The 19,024-nt window shown below is 39.7% G+C and overlaps 1 protein-coding gene across 3 annotated transcripts in view; it reads right to left on the bottom strand.

The window, feature by feature from the left end:
• spop (speckle type BTB/POZ protein) overlaps positions 1-19,024 on the bottom strand; it is a 116,502-nt gene that overhangs the window by 24,108 nt on the left and 73,370 nt on the right. For all 3 annotated transcript variants that reach the window (XM_085158240.1, XM_085158242.1, XM_085158241.1), the window contains exon 7: positions 7,459-7,636. In XM_085158240.1, the coding sequence (XP_085014366.1) occupies positions 7,459-7,636 (178 nt within the window). The remainder of the gene's footprint in view (positions 1-7,458; positions 7,637-19,024) is intronic.

The raw sequence follows: 19,024 nt of genomic DNA, 5'->3' as shown, positions 1-19,024 counted from the left end.
TCCCAGACGTGACCCCAGCTGGAGAGGTCATGCTTAATCTCCAGTACAGGCAGAACATGACGGCCCAAACAGAGCTCTTTAAAATTTCAAATTACTGCTGTCTAATAATTCTGCAGGCTTAAAATAATCACCGCATCTTGTCCCTGTAGTTCTGCTTAAGGCAACAACACTGTATTTTCTCCCTTGTCGTCCCAGTGGTGACAGTGGTGAGTTCTGGCACAGAATAAAGCACAGCCTCACAGATGGAGCTTAGCCTCTACTTGATTTCCAGCTACTGTTATTACTAGTAGAGTAAGAATGTGTTCCTACAAAGGTAGATCTTGGCCTTTTACTCAGAGTCGCATATATACTATAGCCACGCTTTTCTGACATGGTTCGCTTAGTTTGATTATGCACTGAAAGGGTAACAGTTCACATTAATATTCAGAAGTGAATGCCTTATTAGCTAGTCATTAAAATCTAACAAATGTTGTAACACATTATTAAGTATGTGTCAAAGTCAGTGATATAATAATTAATTCAGACACTTAATAATGAGTTATTAACGCAGAGCTATCTAACCATTTAATTACTCATTGGGTTACACGGTGTCATCCATTAAAACTGCCAAAGCCGCAAATAGCTATAATACTGTATAACTGAATAAGCATTAACAATGGACACTGAGGCTATAAGGTCAGAAACTGACTCGCTACAGGAGAATCTCAAATCCACTAAATAAAAATGGCTAACAGTAAGTCCCTTAACATTTTCATACATGTTATTTATGACACGTTTAGAGTTTTAGCAAAGGTGGGACAAATAAATGGTGTTCATTTTAGTTACTTAAGTTGTCACGGTCATTTTACTATAGCAGAGAAGATGATTTGATGAGACTAACATGAAAATACACTGTACAGACAACATCTTAATCTTTGAAGTCCCATTGCCACAGGTTTATAAAAATCAAGCACCATTGCAGTCTGCCTTTACTAACATTTGTAAGTGGATGGGACAATCTGTAAAAGGATGCCAGCCTTGCAACAACTCAGTTTGTGAAAATTCTTCCCATGCAGATATTCAATTCAATTCAATTTTATTTATATAGCGCCAAATCACAACAAAAGTCGCCTCAAGGCGCTTCATAGATACAGAGAAAAACCCAACAATCATATGGCCCCCTATGAGCAAGCACTTTGGCGACAGTGGGAAGGAAAAACTCCCTTTTAACAGGAAGAAACCTCCGGCAGAACCAGGCTCAGGGAGGGGCGGCCATCTGCTGCGACCGGTTGGGGTGAGAGAAGGAAGACGGGATAAAAGACATGCTGTGGAAGAGAGACAGAGATTAATAACAGATATGATTCAATACAGAGAGGTCTGTTAATACATAGTGAGTGAGAAAGGTGACTGGAAAGGAAAAACTCAATGCATCATGGGAATCCCCCGGCAGCCTACGTCTATTGCAGCATAACTAAGGGAGGATTCAGGGTCACCTGGTCCAGCTCTTACTATATGCTTTAGCAAAAAGGAAAGTTTGAAGCCTAATCTTAAAAGTAGAGATAGTGTCTGTCTCCCGAATCCAAACTGGTTCCATGATTTGATATTCCATGATTAATTGTAAGTCGTACCATTGCAAAGTGGATCCACAGCATCAACAGCAACACAGGCAGGGAGCAGCAAACCACATAAAATTCAGAACACTGTAAATGAGTGCCAACACTTAACAGTCGCCAATGCTCTGCAGAATTCAAAGCTTCCTTTGAATTCACATCAGCACAAAAACTGCAACAGGAGTTTCGTGGCATGTGTTTCTGGGGTTGAGCAGCCAGTAGGTGTAATGAGCAGGCGGTCCAGAACTTCTTCTGATACAATGTAAAATTTTATTCAATATCAAAGGAATTGCTCGTGTTCTCACACCAGTGAAAATGTTGAAACATTAAATAAATGATGGATAGCATCTTAACTATCAAGCTTGTTTAGGTGATAATGGAAATTCACATAACCTTCAAATATTCTATTCTCCCGTCTCTTAGGAAGGATACTTCTTTTGTGTATATATGAGATAAGACAAGCTAGCCACAAAATGTTTTTTGAGCAAATTAAGTTTTAAGAGAGTCTTGCTGTCCACAGGATATTAAGAAGTGCCATGTTAAAGACTTCAGCCAACTTTATCCATTTTATATATATATGGATCCATAACTGAAGACTCAAGACTAATATCAGTACTAGTACTATCAGATATTAGTACTGAGTCTTTTGACTCTTAGATGAAGTTAGAAAGTTAGGTCCTGTTATGCTTCAATGACTTGATTGGGAGTCCGCCTAGCCGAGACATTCTCTCTGTCTTAGGCTACGTTCACACTGCAGGTCTTAATGCTCAATTCCAATTTTTTTGATCAAATCCGATTTGATTGTCTGCTTGTTCACACTACAAATAAAATGTGACAGCAAACGCGCTCTAGTGTGAACGCTCAAAGCGGCCTGCATGCGCAAAAGAAGACGTCACACACAACGCGCTCTGTTTAGACCCAGAACAAACAATATTGTTTGACTGATGGCCCTTAATATAAAGACTTCGGACTTTACGTTTCCCAATTTTTGCTTTAAGTTATTTTGTTATTTACATAATAATGTAAATAACCTAATAATGATCCTTATTGCTGTTTTAGAGGAGCGGTGCTTCAAAGAATAGTTGTAAATTTCTGTCAGAATCTGCAGATTATACAGTACAAATAAAATGTTCACGTTTCTCCAACGTTGTCTTCCCAACAGATTCACTGACATCTACACTGGATGGCCAGGAAGCGTTCGCGGTGTCTTCTCGGGCGCTGATAATTGGCATCTGTCTTGTGTCAGTGACGTAAAAGACTGATTTAATGCGACATGACCATCAAACAGCAGTCGCTTTCTGAAACATCAGATATGTATCAGATTCAGTACCACATACGAAAGTGACCCAGATCGGATTTGAAAATATTGGATTTGTGCCGTTCACACTGTCATACAATGATCGGATATGGGTCGCATAGGGTCAGAAAAATCGGATTTGATGCGCTTTCGCCTGCAGTGTGAACGTAGCCTTTATGTCTGCATGGAAACTAAGCTTTGCACTGAATGGCCTGGTAGGACTCTGGGAACAAACCTACACCAAGTCTGTCTGGTGCAGCTGGTGAGCTCATACTGCAGTAGCAAAGCGAAAGGGTGGGTGAGAGAGAGAAAGAGAGAAAGAACAAGGAAGAGGTCACAGTAAAGAAAGCATGGAGAGGAGAAAGGAAGGAAGGAAGAAGAGGGATGGACATGGGGAGAAAGCGGAACTGAGCACAATTTAAGGGGAGAGAAAAGCATGAAAACCACTGGGAAGACATTTAACAATCAGAAAGGCGCAGATAAAAGACAGGGAAAAGGAGATAAGAAAAGAATACCGTCAAAGGAAGATAATAAAGAAGAATAAAGAATAAAAAAGGAGCAAAAAAATAAAAGGCCTGAGTGAAAGAGAAAGAAGTAAGAAATGTAGAAGCGGGTATAAAATTAAGGTAAGCGACGGGAAGAGAGTGAGTTGTACAAAGATCACATGGCCAATGCACAGCCAATTTGAGTTACTCTCCCTACGCCGTTTGATCCCACTCTGTCCGTCTCCACGGCGATTAACGGACAGCAGAGTTGTCACGGGAACAGCCTAGAGGGGGAGTAACGCGGAGGAGGTACGTCATCTGGACTGAGCGGAGAGAGAAAGCGCGGTAGCAAGAGAGAAAGGGGAAGACCCCAAACCACAGCAGCACATAATTAAAATGGCTCCTCACACACACATTTCAACAAATCCAATAATGAACAGCCTCCCCTCGTCTCCACAGAGACACACAGTTCACCAGTTTCTTCAAACTTTTCACTAGCTGATGCTGGCTGTCATCAAAGTGCCAATATCTGAAACAAGTTTATGCTTGTCTGCGTGAGAGCGAGAGAAACTTTATTTTCATCAATATGGATTCCTGAAGGCCAATGAAGACACACAGGTGCTGAAGGTGTCAATAGCGAATTCGGATATTCAATGTATTCAAATTTAATCATCCCCGTGGCGAGCAAAATTATTCATCAAAATTAAAAATTTGATGAAGTATTTCCCCCAGAATTTAGTTCTCGTCACAGTGGAAAAGCCTCTGTAACAGCATTCACACCGAAACGAAAACTCTCCAGTGAAGCCTAGAATAATGACAGACTCCTCTATGAATAATAACAAACTCCACCACCCTCATAAAACTTTGAATTCAAAGTATTTTAATATAAACTGTGGATTAGAGAGCAATGTCAATGAACTACTTTTTCATCAAATTTTAATATTTCAATTCAATCTAAATACAGACCAATTTTAACAAAGGCATTAGGTGTTATATTCTTTACCATCAGAGTAAATAAAAGAAGAATTGGTGTTCATCTGAACAACAGACTGGACTGGACTCATAACTCAGACGCCCTCTACAGGAAAGGGCAGAGCAGGCTGTACCTGTTGCGGAGACTCGGGTCGTTTGGAGTGGAGGGCCCACTCCTGAAGACCTTCTATGACTCTGTGGTGGCCTCTGCTATCTTTTATGGTGTGGTCTGCTGGGGTGGCAGCATCTCTGCTGGGGACAGGAAGAGACTGAACAGGGCCGGCTCTGTTCTAGGATGCCCTCTGGACCCAGTGGAGGTGGTGAGTGACAGGAGAATGGCGGCTAAGCTGTCATCCCTGTTGGACAACATCTCCTACCCCATGCAGGAGACTCTGACAGCACTGAGCAGCTCGTTCAGTGGGAGACTGCGGCACCCACGGTGTGGGACGGAGAGATTTCGCAGGTCTTTCCTCCCCACTGCTGTCAGAATCCACAATAAAGACTGATGATCTAACTGATCAAACACATCCACAAATGTGCCATAACACTAATGTGCAATCATCTTTTCTGGCATCGTTGTATTTTTACTCAGTTGTATATAGCATTTGTATTCTATTTTTTTCTTATTGTATATTTTATTCTATTTTATTCTACTGTATATAGTATTTTATTTTATTCTATTCTGTACAGTTGTGTACTGTATTTATTCTTATTGTATTCTAATCTTTGCTTCATAACTTTTGCACTGTCCACTTCCTGCTGTGACAAAACAAATTTCCCACGTGTGGGACTAATAAAGGTTATCTTATCTTATCTTATCTTAAAAGAAACAAGGTGCGACTAAAAACCTTTGAAACATTGCCCATATAAAAAAATAAAATAAAACATACCTTACTTAAATGAGGCCCTTTTCCCCATTCGAGGCCACTTCTTTGTGTACCAATGGACCACTTTACATTTGGTTCTGACTATTTGCACTTGTGCATCTGCAATCTCACCACTGACTTCAAACCTGCTTAGACAGCAAACCTGAACTTCTGTGTCAAACTGACCTTGCATATATTGAGGGGCAGCAGTATGTCTTCATGCCGAGAAAGAGCACTACAAACGCGATGTTTGCTTTGAGAGTGTTGATGAAGAAGTATAGAGAAGGTCAGAAAGAGCTCCACAGGGTCTCTGTAGGCCATGAGGAAGCATATGGTAGGGTGCCAAGAGAGGAACTATGGTACTGCATTAGAAAGTCAACAGCAGCAGAGAAGTATGTGAGGGTGGTGCAGGACATGTATGAGTCAAGCAAGCCACTGGTGAGGTGTGCTGTAGAAGTGTTAAATATGGAGCTGCCAGACAGAAGTAAAAGAGGAAGACCACAGAGAGGAATCATGAAGTAGGACATGCGAGGTTGGTAAAACACATATGACATGGTAGGGCCATGGTGAGATGGAGGCAGATGAGCTACTGTGGCTCCAAATAAAGGGAGAAACTAAAGAAACGGAAGCAGCAGCAGACCGGTGGTCATGGCAGGTTTGTGGCTGAGACCAAGAGACCAAACAGCAGTAAGTCTGAAGGGAGAACTCATGTCACAAGTCATCAGTTGACCTGAAACATGGTTCTTGTAGTCCATAATAACCTAATTTACTAAATCGGAGTGTGTGCCATAGTGCACCTACATCAGGCTTACCAAAAAGGCTGATTTTTGGGGGGCAACAACAACAACAGGGTATTAGACCCCCATTTATATCAATGCAAATTCATCCTCTTCTCTAAAATTAAATTCAACTCGGGGGTGAGCATCTTCATACAAAGAGGAAAAGAAAGCAAGCATCACAAACGTGATAAATGGTCAGAACGTCTGGGAAAGAATTTAAAAGGACACGTTGAAAGTGGTAGAGAGCTGCCCAAGTAAATAATCTTGAAGGAAGCATCATGAATGACTGCATGTACGACCATCAAACAAACAAACAAAAAAAAAGAGAATCCTAAAATGAATTTAATGCATCAGTGTTTAATGTGAAGTACTGTGCACAAAAACACATTGTGAAAAAGAAAAGACAAGTATACTCCTGGGAACAATCAACCAAATGTTGCCACTAGTCTAACAACACTGGCTGTTAGGATTAAAACAAACATTGCAAAGAAAGTTTGCCCATAGTTTGCCTATGGCATATCACTGTGTACTTTAGACAATGGTGTGATTGTTTTCTCAGCCCCCGCTGATTCCAAAGTCATATTGATGCAAAGTTTGATTAAAACAAGTCACTTGAATGTTCATAAAATGAACATGGCAGCTCCAGGCAACAATCGGTCATGTTTTATCTAACGGAAACCTCGGCGCTGTCAAATGAAGCCAACGTGTTGCAGTTTCTTAAAGGGGCACTTGTGGCTGGTTTAAAAAACAAAAATAAACAGTTTGTAATACTGACAGACGGTCCAAGAATTCTTCATGAAATAACACACAGAAGAATACATCCTGGTAACCAGGCTTGCCAGCCTTAGCTGAAAACTCAGACTCCACCCTCTTGTCCAATTATTGTCACTTCTGGTTTCCAAAAAATAAAGATGACAAGCTGATGTTGAAGCTTCAAAACTTAAACTTGTTTCTTGTTGGTGGTTACCAGGTATGGATATATTTTAGGGGGGATTTTGCTCCACTCCCAAATCTCTAAATCCTTCAAGGTTTTTTTTTTTTGCTATTGCTTGGCAACTCAGTTTCAGCTCTGTCAATTAATTTTCTATAGGACTAAGGTCTGGAGACCTTAATGTGCTTCTTCTTTAGGCTCTACTCTCCCTCTTTTTCCAGATTTATTGTCTGACAATCTTAACTGATAATTTGTCTCTCACCAATAAAATGAAACTACTATAAAAACTATGCGCATGAAATGAAACCTAATATATGTACTATTGCAAAGAAGACATTAAAGTTGGACTGCAAAAATTCTAAATGTCTTAATTTATTTATCAATCATAAACTTCATTAAAAGCCTTTTATCTTCACAGACAACACAAAGCAGTAAGTGTGTTGCTTTAAACAACGTTTCCAGCTGGGTTTTAGCACCTGAAGGCTAAATATAAAGCTGTAGCAATAACCTCTTACACATGTGACAAAGGATATTCTCACCTGCCAATATGGCTTTGTGTGCCTGGAATTTCTGGCCAGCAACACACAGGGAGCAGTCAGTGAATCTGGAGCTTGCCCACAGATCTCCAAGTTCTTCCGCCAGCCTGCAGTCAGGAACCCTCACCATGTTCATGGTGTTCTGGCCTGAGATATTCACAGAGTCTTGCACTACGCTCACCTGAAAAGACACACACACACGTTTACAGATTACCCCCCCATGTCGTAAATTTTGTGCCCTTTTTATTGTGTAAATCGGAATAACTTGTTTTAGAGTGAATAGTTCCTTTAGCACACTGACTGGTTCACACAGAGGCAAATAAACAGCATGCAATGTTCATAAAAGGCAAATAAATCGGTAAATCAAACATGCTGTGAATGCTTAATGTGGGTTCACTGTCTCTGTAATCAATACATCAGCCACTCAGTATGGAAGTAATTTGAAGAAAACCTATTGTTCCTTCTTTATCAAATCAGACTGGCTACACTCCCAAACAAGCCAAAAAACCCGCATTGAAGTCAAATTGGGAGTGCCAGTATGTGTGTGTGTGCATGAGAGTTGTCTGTATGTCTTCCCTGCTGACTTCACCACCTGTTCCAGACAATGTCAACCAGACTCATTTATCTCTCAACAGGACTCACTGCAAACACGCACAAACAAGCAGGCTCATGAGCACAAACACACCCACATATTCACACACACACTAATTACTAAGTAATTTCCAACAGACTGGATTGACTGACTTGCAGTTTTTCACCTGCCTGGAGTGCAATCTAATCAAAGAGAAAAATTAGCTAGCTATAGCCTGGTTTGCAACATTCTGTAGTTAGTTAATTAATTAGTTAGTTGTCTGGCTTTCAATTCATGACAGATTAGTCTAATAATGACGAAGTCCAGTCATTCTAGCTAGCATCCGCGGAGTGAGAGTTAAGTTCCAATAATAAACTAAAACTAATGGTCTAGTTAATTTTGTTAAAATTATTGGAAGATGTCCTGTTCTGATTGGATTATTATAATCTTGTGACGATTGAGTTTTTAGTACAAGACAAAGACTGCATTGACAAAGTTACCAAGGTTACAACTTTGATGTCGAAGAATTAATTTCAAAGAATAAAGAATATGGCTCATATTACCAATTATGATAAATTATCAGTGTCAGTGCTCAACAAAGTCTCCTTTAGTTCACAACTTGTAAATTAATGTGTTTTAAATTGTCTGGCTGAGGGCTCAGTAAATTGTCAAATTAAGATTTGGCTAGTTTTCTGTTATTATAAGACATTAAGGCCATACTGCCCAACTGGGTTGCTTCCTTTTTCCTTTAGATTAGGCCTTTTAGGGTCAGGTAAGTTTACGGACACTGTAATGACACTATATTATGATTTTTTGAAAAGAAGTGATCCCACTCGTAGTTTTTTATTCTTGTAACCATTTGATTAAAGAAAAGCTGGATCTTATTGTTACTATTAGTGTATTATTTTCTAAAATGGAACAGTGGTGAGCACCGTCACCTCATAGCAAGAAGATCCTGGGTTTGAATCCAGCCTGAGGCCGTTCTCTGCATAGCCTGCATGGGTTCTCTCCAGTTAATCTGATGTCCTTCCACAGTCCAAATAATGTATGGGGTTGGGTTAACTGGTCATTCTGAACTGGCTAAAGATGTAAAGTAAGCATAAAAGATTGTCTGTCTTTGTGTTAGCCCTGTGATAGATTAGTGACCTGTCCAGGGTGTACCATGGACAGGTGCCCTATAACATCTGGCACAGCCGAAACTCTGGATGGATAGATTCTAAACATGATTTCATTAGAATATTGTTGATTTTCAGGCTAAGCACTCTTGCATTCAACAAAACACTATTCAAAGACTTCTGACATGTTTTTTCTATCAACTTAAATAAATGTATTTTGTCATAGCTGGCAGTATTGGTGGTGGATGGAAAAAGAAATTTGCAGGACTTGGTTTTCAGTTACATTTAACACCACAATTAAGAGCTACGAGGCACCTGACACCTGATAAATAAAAGGACGCTTGTTCTCCTGTTTTTCTCGCTGACACCTTCAAATAGCTTTCAGTAAACTATTGTCAAGAACAAGGCCAAAAATCCCAAAACATCCCACAAAGTGACCTTGCTGTTAAAGCATCAACAACTGAGGCTGACACCAAAAAAATCCATAAAAAAAAAAAAAAAAAACGAAACTAAATTACAGCCCGGTTCCCTTCTCATCCATCCCCATTCAACCATCAGCCCACCTATTCGTCCAATGCCACATCCATCCACCTATTCAAAGAACACAAAAAGAGTCCTAGAAAAGGAGGAAAAGTGCATACAATAGAGAAATACGTGGCAAGCAGGAAATTGAATGTCAAGGAGCCTTGTTTGCTCCTGATGGAGGTTTGAGGGTTAGCCTGAAGGGGACAGAAAGACAGACTGATAATAAAACAGAAGAGTAAGAAAAGCAGGAGATTGGGGGGGAGGGGGAGATATAGAGATAAGAAAAGTGGAGAGAATACAGATGCAGAGATACCAAGCGACAGACAGACAGAATAGAGAGAAGCCATCACACACAAAAGAGCTAGGAGTGAGTGAGCCATTGGTGGGATCTACAGTTGAAGATGACCTCTCATAGTAGCAGCTCATTTCTGGTACAGAAATGACAGGGACAGTGTGAAGAAAATGTGACTATCCTGAAGAAGGAGAATTCAAAGTATTCCTGTGTGTGAGACAGTCTGGTTTCCACAGCTGGGCCTATTATTCACACTCCTAGGAGATGCAGGTTTGACTGACATATGTACATCTCAACACACTGACAGAGGAGCACTAAAAATAAAGCCACATTCACACGAGAAAGAGACATTCCTGTGCACAGACTTTGGCATTCATAAAACACTGATTAGTAATATAGAAGGCCTGGTAAATAGGGATTTGCTGTGTATAAGGGAGGAACAGGAGGAAAAACAGAAGAGAGAGACAGACGCACGGGCAAAGACAAAGAGGGCGGAGGACAGAAGTTCACCGAGCTCAAGCTGGAATGAAAAATGGCTTTAGGAGGAGAAGAGGAGGAGAGAGGGGAGAGTCCAGAGCTGTGTTCTGAGTACCCACTGAATAAAATAAACAAGTGCTGAAAAGCGAATTGGAAGGGAAGCCTGGGAGCTTGGTCAGTGCGTTTCGGTATAAATAGCCCAATTAGTATGGTGGAGCCGTCGTTGGGCTTTTAGATGCAGTGCTGCAGAGCCGGTCTAATTACTGGCTAACTTGACCAATTATTTCACTGTTTAACCAGGCAGAAACTAAATCGCAGCACCTGGTTATTTAGATACACTGGCTGCCCAGACAGTCTTCACACCATTAGCTGTCATCTTCAGTCATTGTCAGCTTCCTCAAGCTTGCATTTTCCATGTATACACTTGATCTTAATTCAGTCTTAGTATACTTTGTCATCTTAAGTCTTCACTTATTTTAGTAGAGATGGGCGAATGCTTTGTGATGAGTTATTTGTCACCTGACAACAAAAATAAGTCCTCCCAAGAAAAAGGCATTAGTGTTCAACATCTTAATAAATGTCAAAAACACACATACAGACTGTGTGACTCTTTCCCATCAAGATTTCCTCAGTGAAATTATAAACTCCACTAACAGACGGTATATAAAGATGAACGTAGCCTCCAGGTCTGTGAAGCCAATGCATTAGTGAATTAAATCCTCATTGTTTCCAAGCAGGGGGTGAGTCCCTCTATAGACGTCTGAGGACACAATCGTGCTGCTTGCGTGATTTATGGGTTTTATTGTTAGTTTCTAGTTTTTTTCTTAGTACAGCATCACATTAATTTAGATAAAGTTGTGCTCCCCACCTAGCAGTTGACAAGTACGAACTGTATGAAAGTTCTCAGTCACATCACATCTGGCTTCAGCAAAGCAAAAGCTCAGGTACAGGCTTCAAAACAGCTGGATGATGTCACACTAGTTGTTTTATATGTTTTTATATGAAGTCCAACTTATTATAAGAGAGTCACAGTCATGACATCCTCCCATCGTTTTTAATTAATATTAGATTGTTCAGGAAGACGTGTCGAGGCATCCTGGGTAAATGTACGCTAACGGAAATGTAAACTTTGCTCGCCAGAAGGATGTTTTTCTTTAAAGATACCTCAGTAATGGAGTGTTAACTGAATGTTGGTCAATATCACAATTTTAATATCGACTTTGATTCTAGAGTTTGAGTTTTGGTGTCAACGAGGTCAATAAGAATGATCCCTCAGAGGAAAACTCCATAGTAACTCTGCCAGCAGTGCAATTCAATGCAATGAAAGAACTGAATTAACCAACCAACTAAATGATTGACTGATTTGTATTTATTACCCAGTAGTTATACCGATGATTATCGTGATGATGATGACGACAGAAACCACTTATGTATACAACCTTAGGTAAGAAAATAACAGTAATGAAGAATCATTGCAGCTATATCACCACAATCATCATTTGTTTTGGTAATTAAGTTCCAGAGATAAGTACTTACTAAAGCGCTTGCCTCCCAGTTAGTTCCTCAGACATCAAGATGAATCTCATTGTAAACCCTCCAGGCAACGCAGAGTTAATATTGAGTTTCAGCACCCAGATGATTTATTCATAATGCATCAATCTTTTTCTGCCTGTTTATGTGTTTGTTTATGGATTTACAGTGTTTTGCCATGCGTGAAATAGTTTGAAAAAGGAAAAAAAAAAAAAAAAAGAGATTCAAATCAAATGAAATTCATTAAGTTCTGGAACACTTGTTCCTTTACCTGCCAAGACTCATTTTCTCGGTGCGGTCTTTTGCATTCACAAACACGTAAACACGGGCCGAGATGACGGACGAAGGAGACAGACATATGGTCAGACGCATGCATACATACAATCATCTCAGCAAACTACACACTTTCTCACACATATGACAGGACACTACTTGCTGCTGATGTATTATTTTAAAAAGTGTCATTTCCTTCTTTCGGTTATTTTTTACCATAGATAATTTGCATAAATATTATTTGACTTTCCACACAACATAGTTTTAATGACCTGCTTTGAGTGAAGGCAAACTTCTAACCTGAAGACGTGCTATCTAGACAGACAGCACTCAGGATGAGAATAAATATCCACTAGTTCTATGCAAAATAGAATTCCTTAATGCTGCTTTCTCCCAGACGTCCTCACCACACATTTTCATGACTGTCCTTCCGATTCGGCACATCACGACCAAATATAAATCTTTCAAACTCTTTACTTCTGAGATCATTAAGGATGCCATTCGATAAACAAAACAAGTCTTAAAATTAAGAGTATTTGTTATGTGGTTTTTTAAACAATAACCTGTTAAAGGAGGATGTTTTTCACAATTATTCAACAGCTTAAATTTGTTAACTTTTTGGGTCATTCTTCTAAGAAAAAAAACAAACAAACCAATGAACATAATGGGAAAAACAAATTCTGTCCATCTCTGCAGGCGGAAGCAAAGTCTGACAGTAAATGGTTCAGAAATGGTTGCCAGGTTGGCAACGAGCCGCTGCCAAAATGGTAGCCTTATTTTAATTGTTTGGAATTGGAACAATTATGTCCATATTTCGAAAATAAAACCTGATACCAAGATCGTCTGAAAGCAATTTACATAACACAGATGTTATTTTTAATCGTCTGTATGCGTGCGACACACACGTACAGAGGAAATGTTACCATTGTGCCTTATTAATTATGCAAATTAAAAATATCAGTGCGAGGCTGAATGCATTTGAAATCACACATTTGCAAGTTTTGGGTCATTTGCCGCCACTGAGGGGGAAAAAAGGCAGATAACAGTTCCACATTTGAAAAACTGCATTAAATGAAACTGATTTACTGCATGTTTTCCATCCTCCTCCATTTATTAGATCAGTGTTGCTCCCAATGAGTCTGTCTTTTAGTATCAGTACTCACACAATGATACACTTTATTTTTCTTTAAGTATAAAGTCAGTTTGTTGAGTGTTATATATTGTTTTGTTCAATCATTTCATTCATCGTTTTATTCCACACCTCACTTTTGCCTTTAGATGTGACAGTGCGATGTAATGCAGCTCTAACACACTCATTTGCCTTGACAAAGATTATACACTGAAAGCACTGAATAGACATGAAAAGTGCTTCCTACAGTGGCAACCACACCATACTAAATGGCTGACAGTGATCCAAATCTGGCTGCCTGGGGTCACTAAAAACCTACTATTGATCTCTGTGGAGGTAACTACAGAAGCATTAACAAATTAAATCAGACAAACATCTTTTACAGCATTACCCACATTATATCACCGCTTTGTTTCAAATCAAACACACTGCTAGTCTGAGGATTCACTACTAGTTGTGTTTCTACTGCTTCAGTGGAACAATTGTGTTTAAATAAATCATTACAAATGTATTACGAGTTAGTTCGCAGTTCACAGCCATACTTCAGAATTTCATTTATCTGTTATTTACATTTTTAATGGAAATTTGATTGCAATTGAACCTGAATCAAATGTCAGGGGAAAATATCGCACATTACGCATTTTATAATTGATTTTTAAGACGCAACAACAAGGTGAGTGCATGCTATCTGAGGAATAAATCTAATAACAAAGTGCGTGCAATTCCACTATTTTTCAATAAACAACATAAATACACACTCATGATGTACACCTACTCATTTCATCGACAAACTCTCAAAAGATCTGTGATCTTTGAAATTGTCATTTGAACCCCTAAGCACAAAAATTCATCACCATCTTTTTATAATGTACAACTTGCTCTCCACTCTCTAGCCAGCTAGAGTAAACAGGCTTGATGTCACAGACGCGCTCTGCAGCTCTCTTACTCATTCCCTGCATCTACTTTTAGATTGTATTGCTCACAAAAATCAAAAAAACAAAGCGCAACGACAGGATGTTGGAGTTTGGAGACCGTCTAATACACGGGTCTGAGTTAGTGGCCCTCCGGCAGCTGCAACAGGTGACAGAACTGATTAAAGCGGAGAATAATAGAGGAATCTGATTTAGTCCTGACACCATTAAACAAACATAGCCCTAAATCCCAGAGCTATTAAACAAAAGTCAGAAATAAACACTGTTCACAGGAAGGCGACAGCTAAAACCGCCACCTTCTTTAATTAAAGGCTATTCACTTCCTCCCAGCTGATCATTGTTTTTTTAACCTCCTTATTCCACCCATAAGGATTTAATGGAAGCTCTTATATTTCCAGTGTTTGCTCGGTCTTCCCTTTGGTGAACAAAGAGTAATTAATTTTATTTCTCTTTTGTTTGCAGAAAACTTAGGAAAAAAAGAACCAACCACTAAATACTGGATGACTAGTCTGAGCAGCTATAGACACGAGCCCCAATCAGACAAAGAACAGTGCTGCATAACAACAAAAACACCACCATAGCTGTTTTTGATATAGCTTGTGTTTACTCCTACTATGCAAGACCATAGTGCCATAAGATTGTTAGCAGTAGAAACCACACTTTCATTAAAGGTGACCTATTATGTCGTTTATTATTCTTGGAGATACGACACTAGAGCAGCTTTAAATGATTCACAGTTTAAAATATACCTTATCTATCTTATACCAACTCCTGCTGCAGCCAGTCAGTTCATCCTCTGTCTGAAATAAGCCATTTCATTTCCTTCCCCACCCTCCCTTTATGATACCTTTCTTCTGAACCAGCTGTCCCTCACAAACAAAAGATTTCAACAGCATATGAGTGGGGCTTTGTGCGGAGAAAAAAAAAGTCATGTTAGAGATATCTCCTCTCACTGACACTGTACATAGCTAAGAAAAGACGGTCAGACAGTGTTTAGAGCTTTTGGCTAACAGGGATCACGTGCACATAAAGTAGATTAACCTCAATATTTGAATCTTTGTTTGTGTATGTTAACACGTATATTAACGTCTTTAATATTAGTTTACACACTCACCGACCACTTAATTAAATACACCTGTTCAACTGCTAATTAACACAAATATCTAATCAGTCATTCACATTGTAGTAACTCAATGCACTTAAGGCTGCACACCTGGTCAAGACAACAAGCTATAGTTCAAACCAAGCAAAAAAAATGGGGAAGAAAGGTGATTTCAGTGGCTCTGAATGTGGCAAGTTTCTTGGTGCCACACTGGCTAGTCTGAGTTTTTCAGAAATTGCTGATCTACTGAGATTTTCTTTCCAACCAGCTCTAGAGTTTACAAAGACTGATCCAAAGAGAAGAAAATACCCAGTCCTCAGGGTGAAAATGCTGGAGTATAGTCAGACTGTTTGGAGCGGAAACGAAGGCAATAGTAACTCAAATACCCACCAAAGCTGAGGATCTCTGAATGCACAACACGTCTTAAAGCCCTTAAAGCAGATTGTCTACAGCAGCAGATGACCTAAAATTGGCACAGGCTCAGCAAAACTGGACAATCAAAATGAGGAACAACACTGCCTGGTCTGACGAGGCTTGATTTCTGCTTTTATATGGTTAGGATTTGGCAAAAAAACCCAAAACAAAACATGCAAGCATAAATCCTTTCTGCCGTGTATCAATGGTTCATGCTGGGGGTAGAGTTGTATGGGTGTGGGGGATATTTTGTTTGGGCCCCTTAGTGTCAACTGAGGATCATGATAGTGCTGACTACGTGCATCCCCTTTCATTAAGGTGCATGTGTCTTCTCGTGGTTACTTTCAAATGACCTCTATAGTTAATAAATATCAATCTAAGACCAAACTTTCAGGATGTGGTAGAACAGCACATTGCATCATGCTATCATGTCAATATGGACCAAAATCTCTGAGAAAGTTTCAGCAACTTGTCTCTATGCCAAGAAGAACTACAAAAAGACAGCAAAAGAATCCAAACAAGTACAAGCCTAATACAGTGGGGGCATAAAAAAAAACCCCACACACAGACTACCCAACAGTCCACTGAAAGCTCAGGGCATATTTCCAGCAACGACATGATAACAAAATATCAATATATTTGGGCATTTCTGAGTTTATTTCTAAATGTTACAAAAATATACCGAACACTCGTTATCACATTTACTAAAGGAAATGTGGGAAAATGAGGAAAACTACTTTGCCAGGTGTAGCACAAAATGAGAATGCTGTTGCTAATTGCATAATGGGAAAAGCTGGATTATTGATAGCAGTTGTAATCCAAGGTAAGAATAATTAGTTTTTGGCCAAACACAACAGTAGCTCTTCTTTTCCAATTCCGACCAACAGCACACTACAAAGTTAAGCCAAGAAAGTTAAAGTTTTCACAAAATATTAACTATAGGTATCCATCCTGGTCTTACAGTGGTCACTTCACTGGCTGTGTGCAGGGATCCCGCTGTGTGAATTTCTGTGACTCTGCTCATAGACATGCCTACTGCCCTGCCAGTGACATGGTGGTATTTTGGTGAATCTACACAGACAGAGGCATATTTCATGCATGATTTGAAGTCAAGCTGTTGAACGAGTATCATGGCTCAGGTCCTGATTCACAGCCAAGTGTGCTGAGCCAAGCCAACTTTGTTCTTACACATACAGGCGCACACACACACTCAGACGCAGTTCCTCTACACACATGCACGCACAGACAGACACACACATATAACCAACACACGCTCAGTAACACCACTAGCTGCGAGCATGAGCCTCTGCTTTCAGTCTATGAGAACCAGCTATTTGGGTCTCCTTTTAAGTAGCTTTGTTTTCTCTGCTGGAAGATCACAGACGCCAAAGTGATAGCTTTGAGACTCTGATGCCCGATCTAAGAAGCTTGAAGGAAATGTTTGGACAAAGAAAATAAATAAACAGGCAAAAGTTGCCTGTTTGTTCAATTTTCTGCAGTCTTTACTCTGGGAGAAGCAAAGTGCTTTTGATGGGAAATGAAAGAATATTTATGTGCTGTTGGTGCGAAAGCACTGCAAAGATAGTATCTATTAAAGGATCCACTGTGGCTCAAGTCACATTGTGAGACAGAGGGGCGGGGGGTCAAGCTTGCACTCTGTTTGCTTTGTTGTTTCACCTTCAATCAGCAGTTTTACATATCAGTCTTTGATTAAATCCAAATTTACACCATTTAGCTACTACAAAACAGAACTATACAAATATATTTCACCTCATTTCCCTTTTGCTTAACAAAAAACAATTCCCTCTGCGCACCCTTTCTCCCACGCCCCTTCTTCCTTGTGTCTCCCACCGCTGCCTCTTTATCCTGAACCAAGTGCTGCTCATGTGTGTGAGTGTGTGCATGCCCGTCTTGTTCAGTGTGCAGGGAGAGAGCAGCTGGAGCATCTGCAGTCGTCTCCTCTGACAGCAGCACAGCATATGGCAGGGCCCTGTGAAGGATGGGTGCTGTCACCCGGCAAAGTGCTTACCCACCGATGGGAGAGGCGAACCGCGCTAACACCATGAGGAAGAGGAGGAAACAGCTGAACATCAGCACTCCACTCATTTATTCTCCCACCCTAGGAGAGGTGTACCGGAGGAGCCTTGAAGAAAGAGCTTTTACTCTAGCTATGGCCAAAGTCACAAAATAGTATTATACTGTAAATCGCATCAAAAATAGTTATTCTGCACGAGTTAAAGTTTCAAGAGCAAAAAAAGAAAAAGAACAGACAACAAATTGAACCATCTTCCAGGTAACACATGCAAGTGCTGAGCTTCACAAATGAACTCATTACCGTTTTAGGACTCACACAAAAGTGCATGAAATTTTGTGCAAAGTTGCATGTATAGTTTTGTAAATGATGATAATAATAACTATTATTATTATTACAATAACAGTATTATTATACTATTATGCTACTACTATTACTACTACTAGACACTTAACCTTTAGATTTGAAAAATTCCTGCTTCTAAGCCTCTGCCCTTTTGCTTGAGTATCTTTCCCATTAATGTTGCTTTTGTGCTCAAAAGTTTGAGCATAAATCTGAAGAAACTTGTTCATTGGACATGTAGTAACAAACTAGATAAAATGGTTCATTTCTGCAAGGGAAGAAAATCTTCTTTTTGTAGCTTTTCACGGCTAGCACTGGCTATGAGAAATCATACGCAGGTCATTATATTTCTATTTATAAGTCATTAGTTGCTCTCTGGACTTCTTTTTCCTTTTCATTTTGGCTTTGTAATAAAATATAAACCTTGTCCATTAGGTTGCACCAATATTTTCAGCGACCACAAGGAGAACTGAGTGCTCAGTCAATCCAGTCAGAACATTTATCAAAGCTGATGATTCATTTTTAGTGTCTCAATCATTCAGGAACACCAAGATTCTCCGATTCTGGCCTCATCAAAGCCCAGTCTGACTGTGACTGCTTTTGTTTTCTTCCTAACGTGGGAATGCTGAGCACAGAAACAAGGTTTTGATGATGCTTTGTTTTCTAGGCATTCCTGTTGTTTTTCTGCCTCTGTCGCCATCTTCCAGTTCTCTGGATCCAACAATGTGACCAACTGTCAAGCTTAATCCTGTTAATGATCCATGAATTTTGTTCTGCCCATTGTATTCAGATACGTTTCCTCAGCATATAGTAAAGACTGATACACTTACCACAG

This window comes from Neolamprologus multifasciatus, chromosome 4, assembly GCF_963576455.1.
Source record: "Neolamprologus multifasciatus chromosome 4, fNeoMul1.2, whole genome shotgun sequence".
Classification (NCBI taxonomy): Eukaryota; Metazoa; Chordata; class Actinopteri; order Cichliformes; family Cichlidae; genus Neolamprologus; species Neolamprologus multifasciatus.
This window is presented reverse-complemented; position numbering and strand designations above follow the sequence as displayed.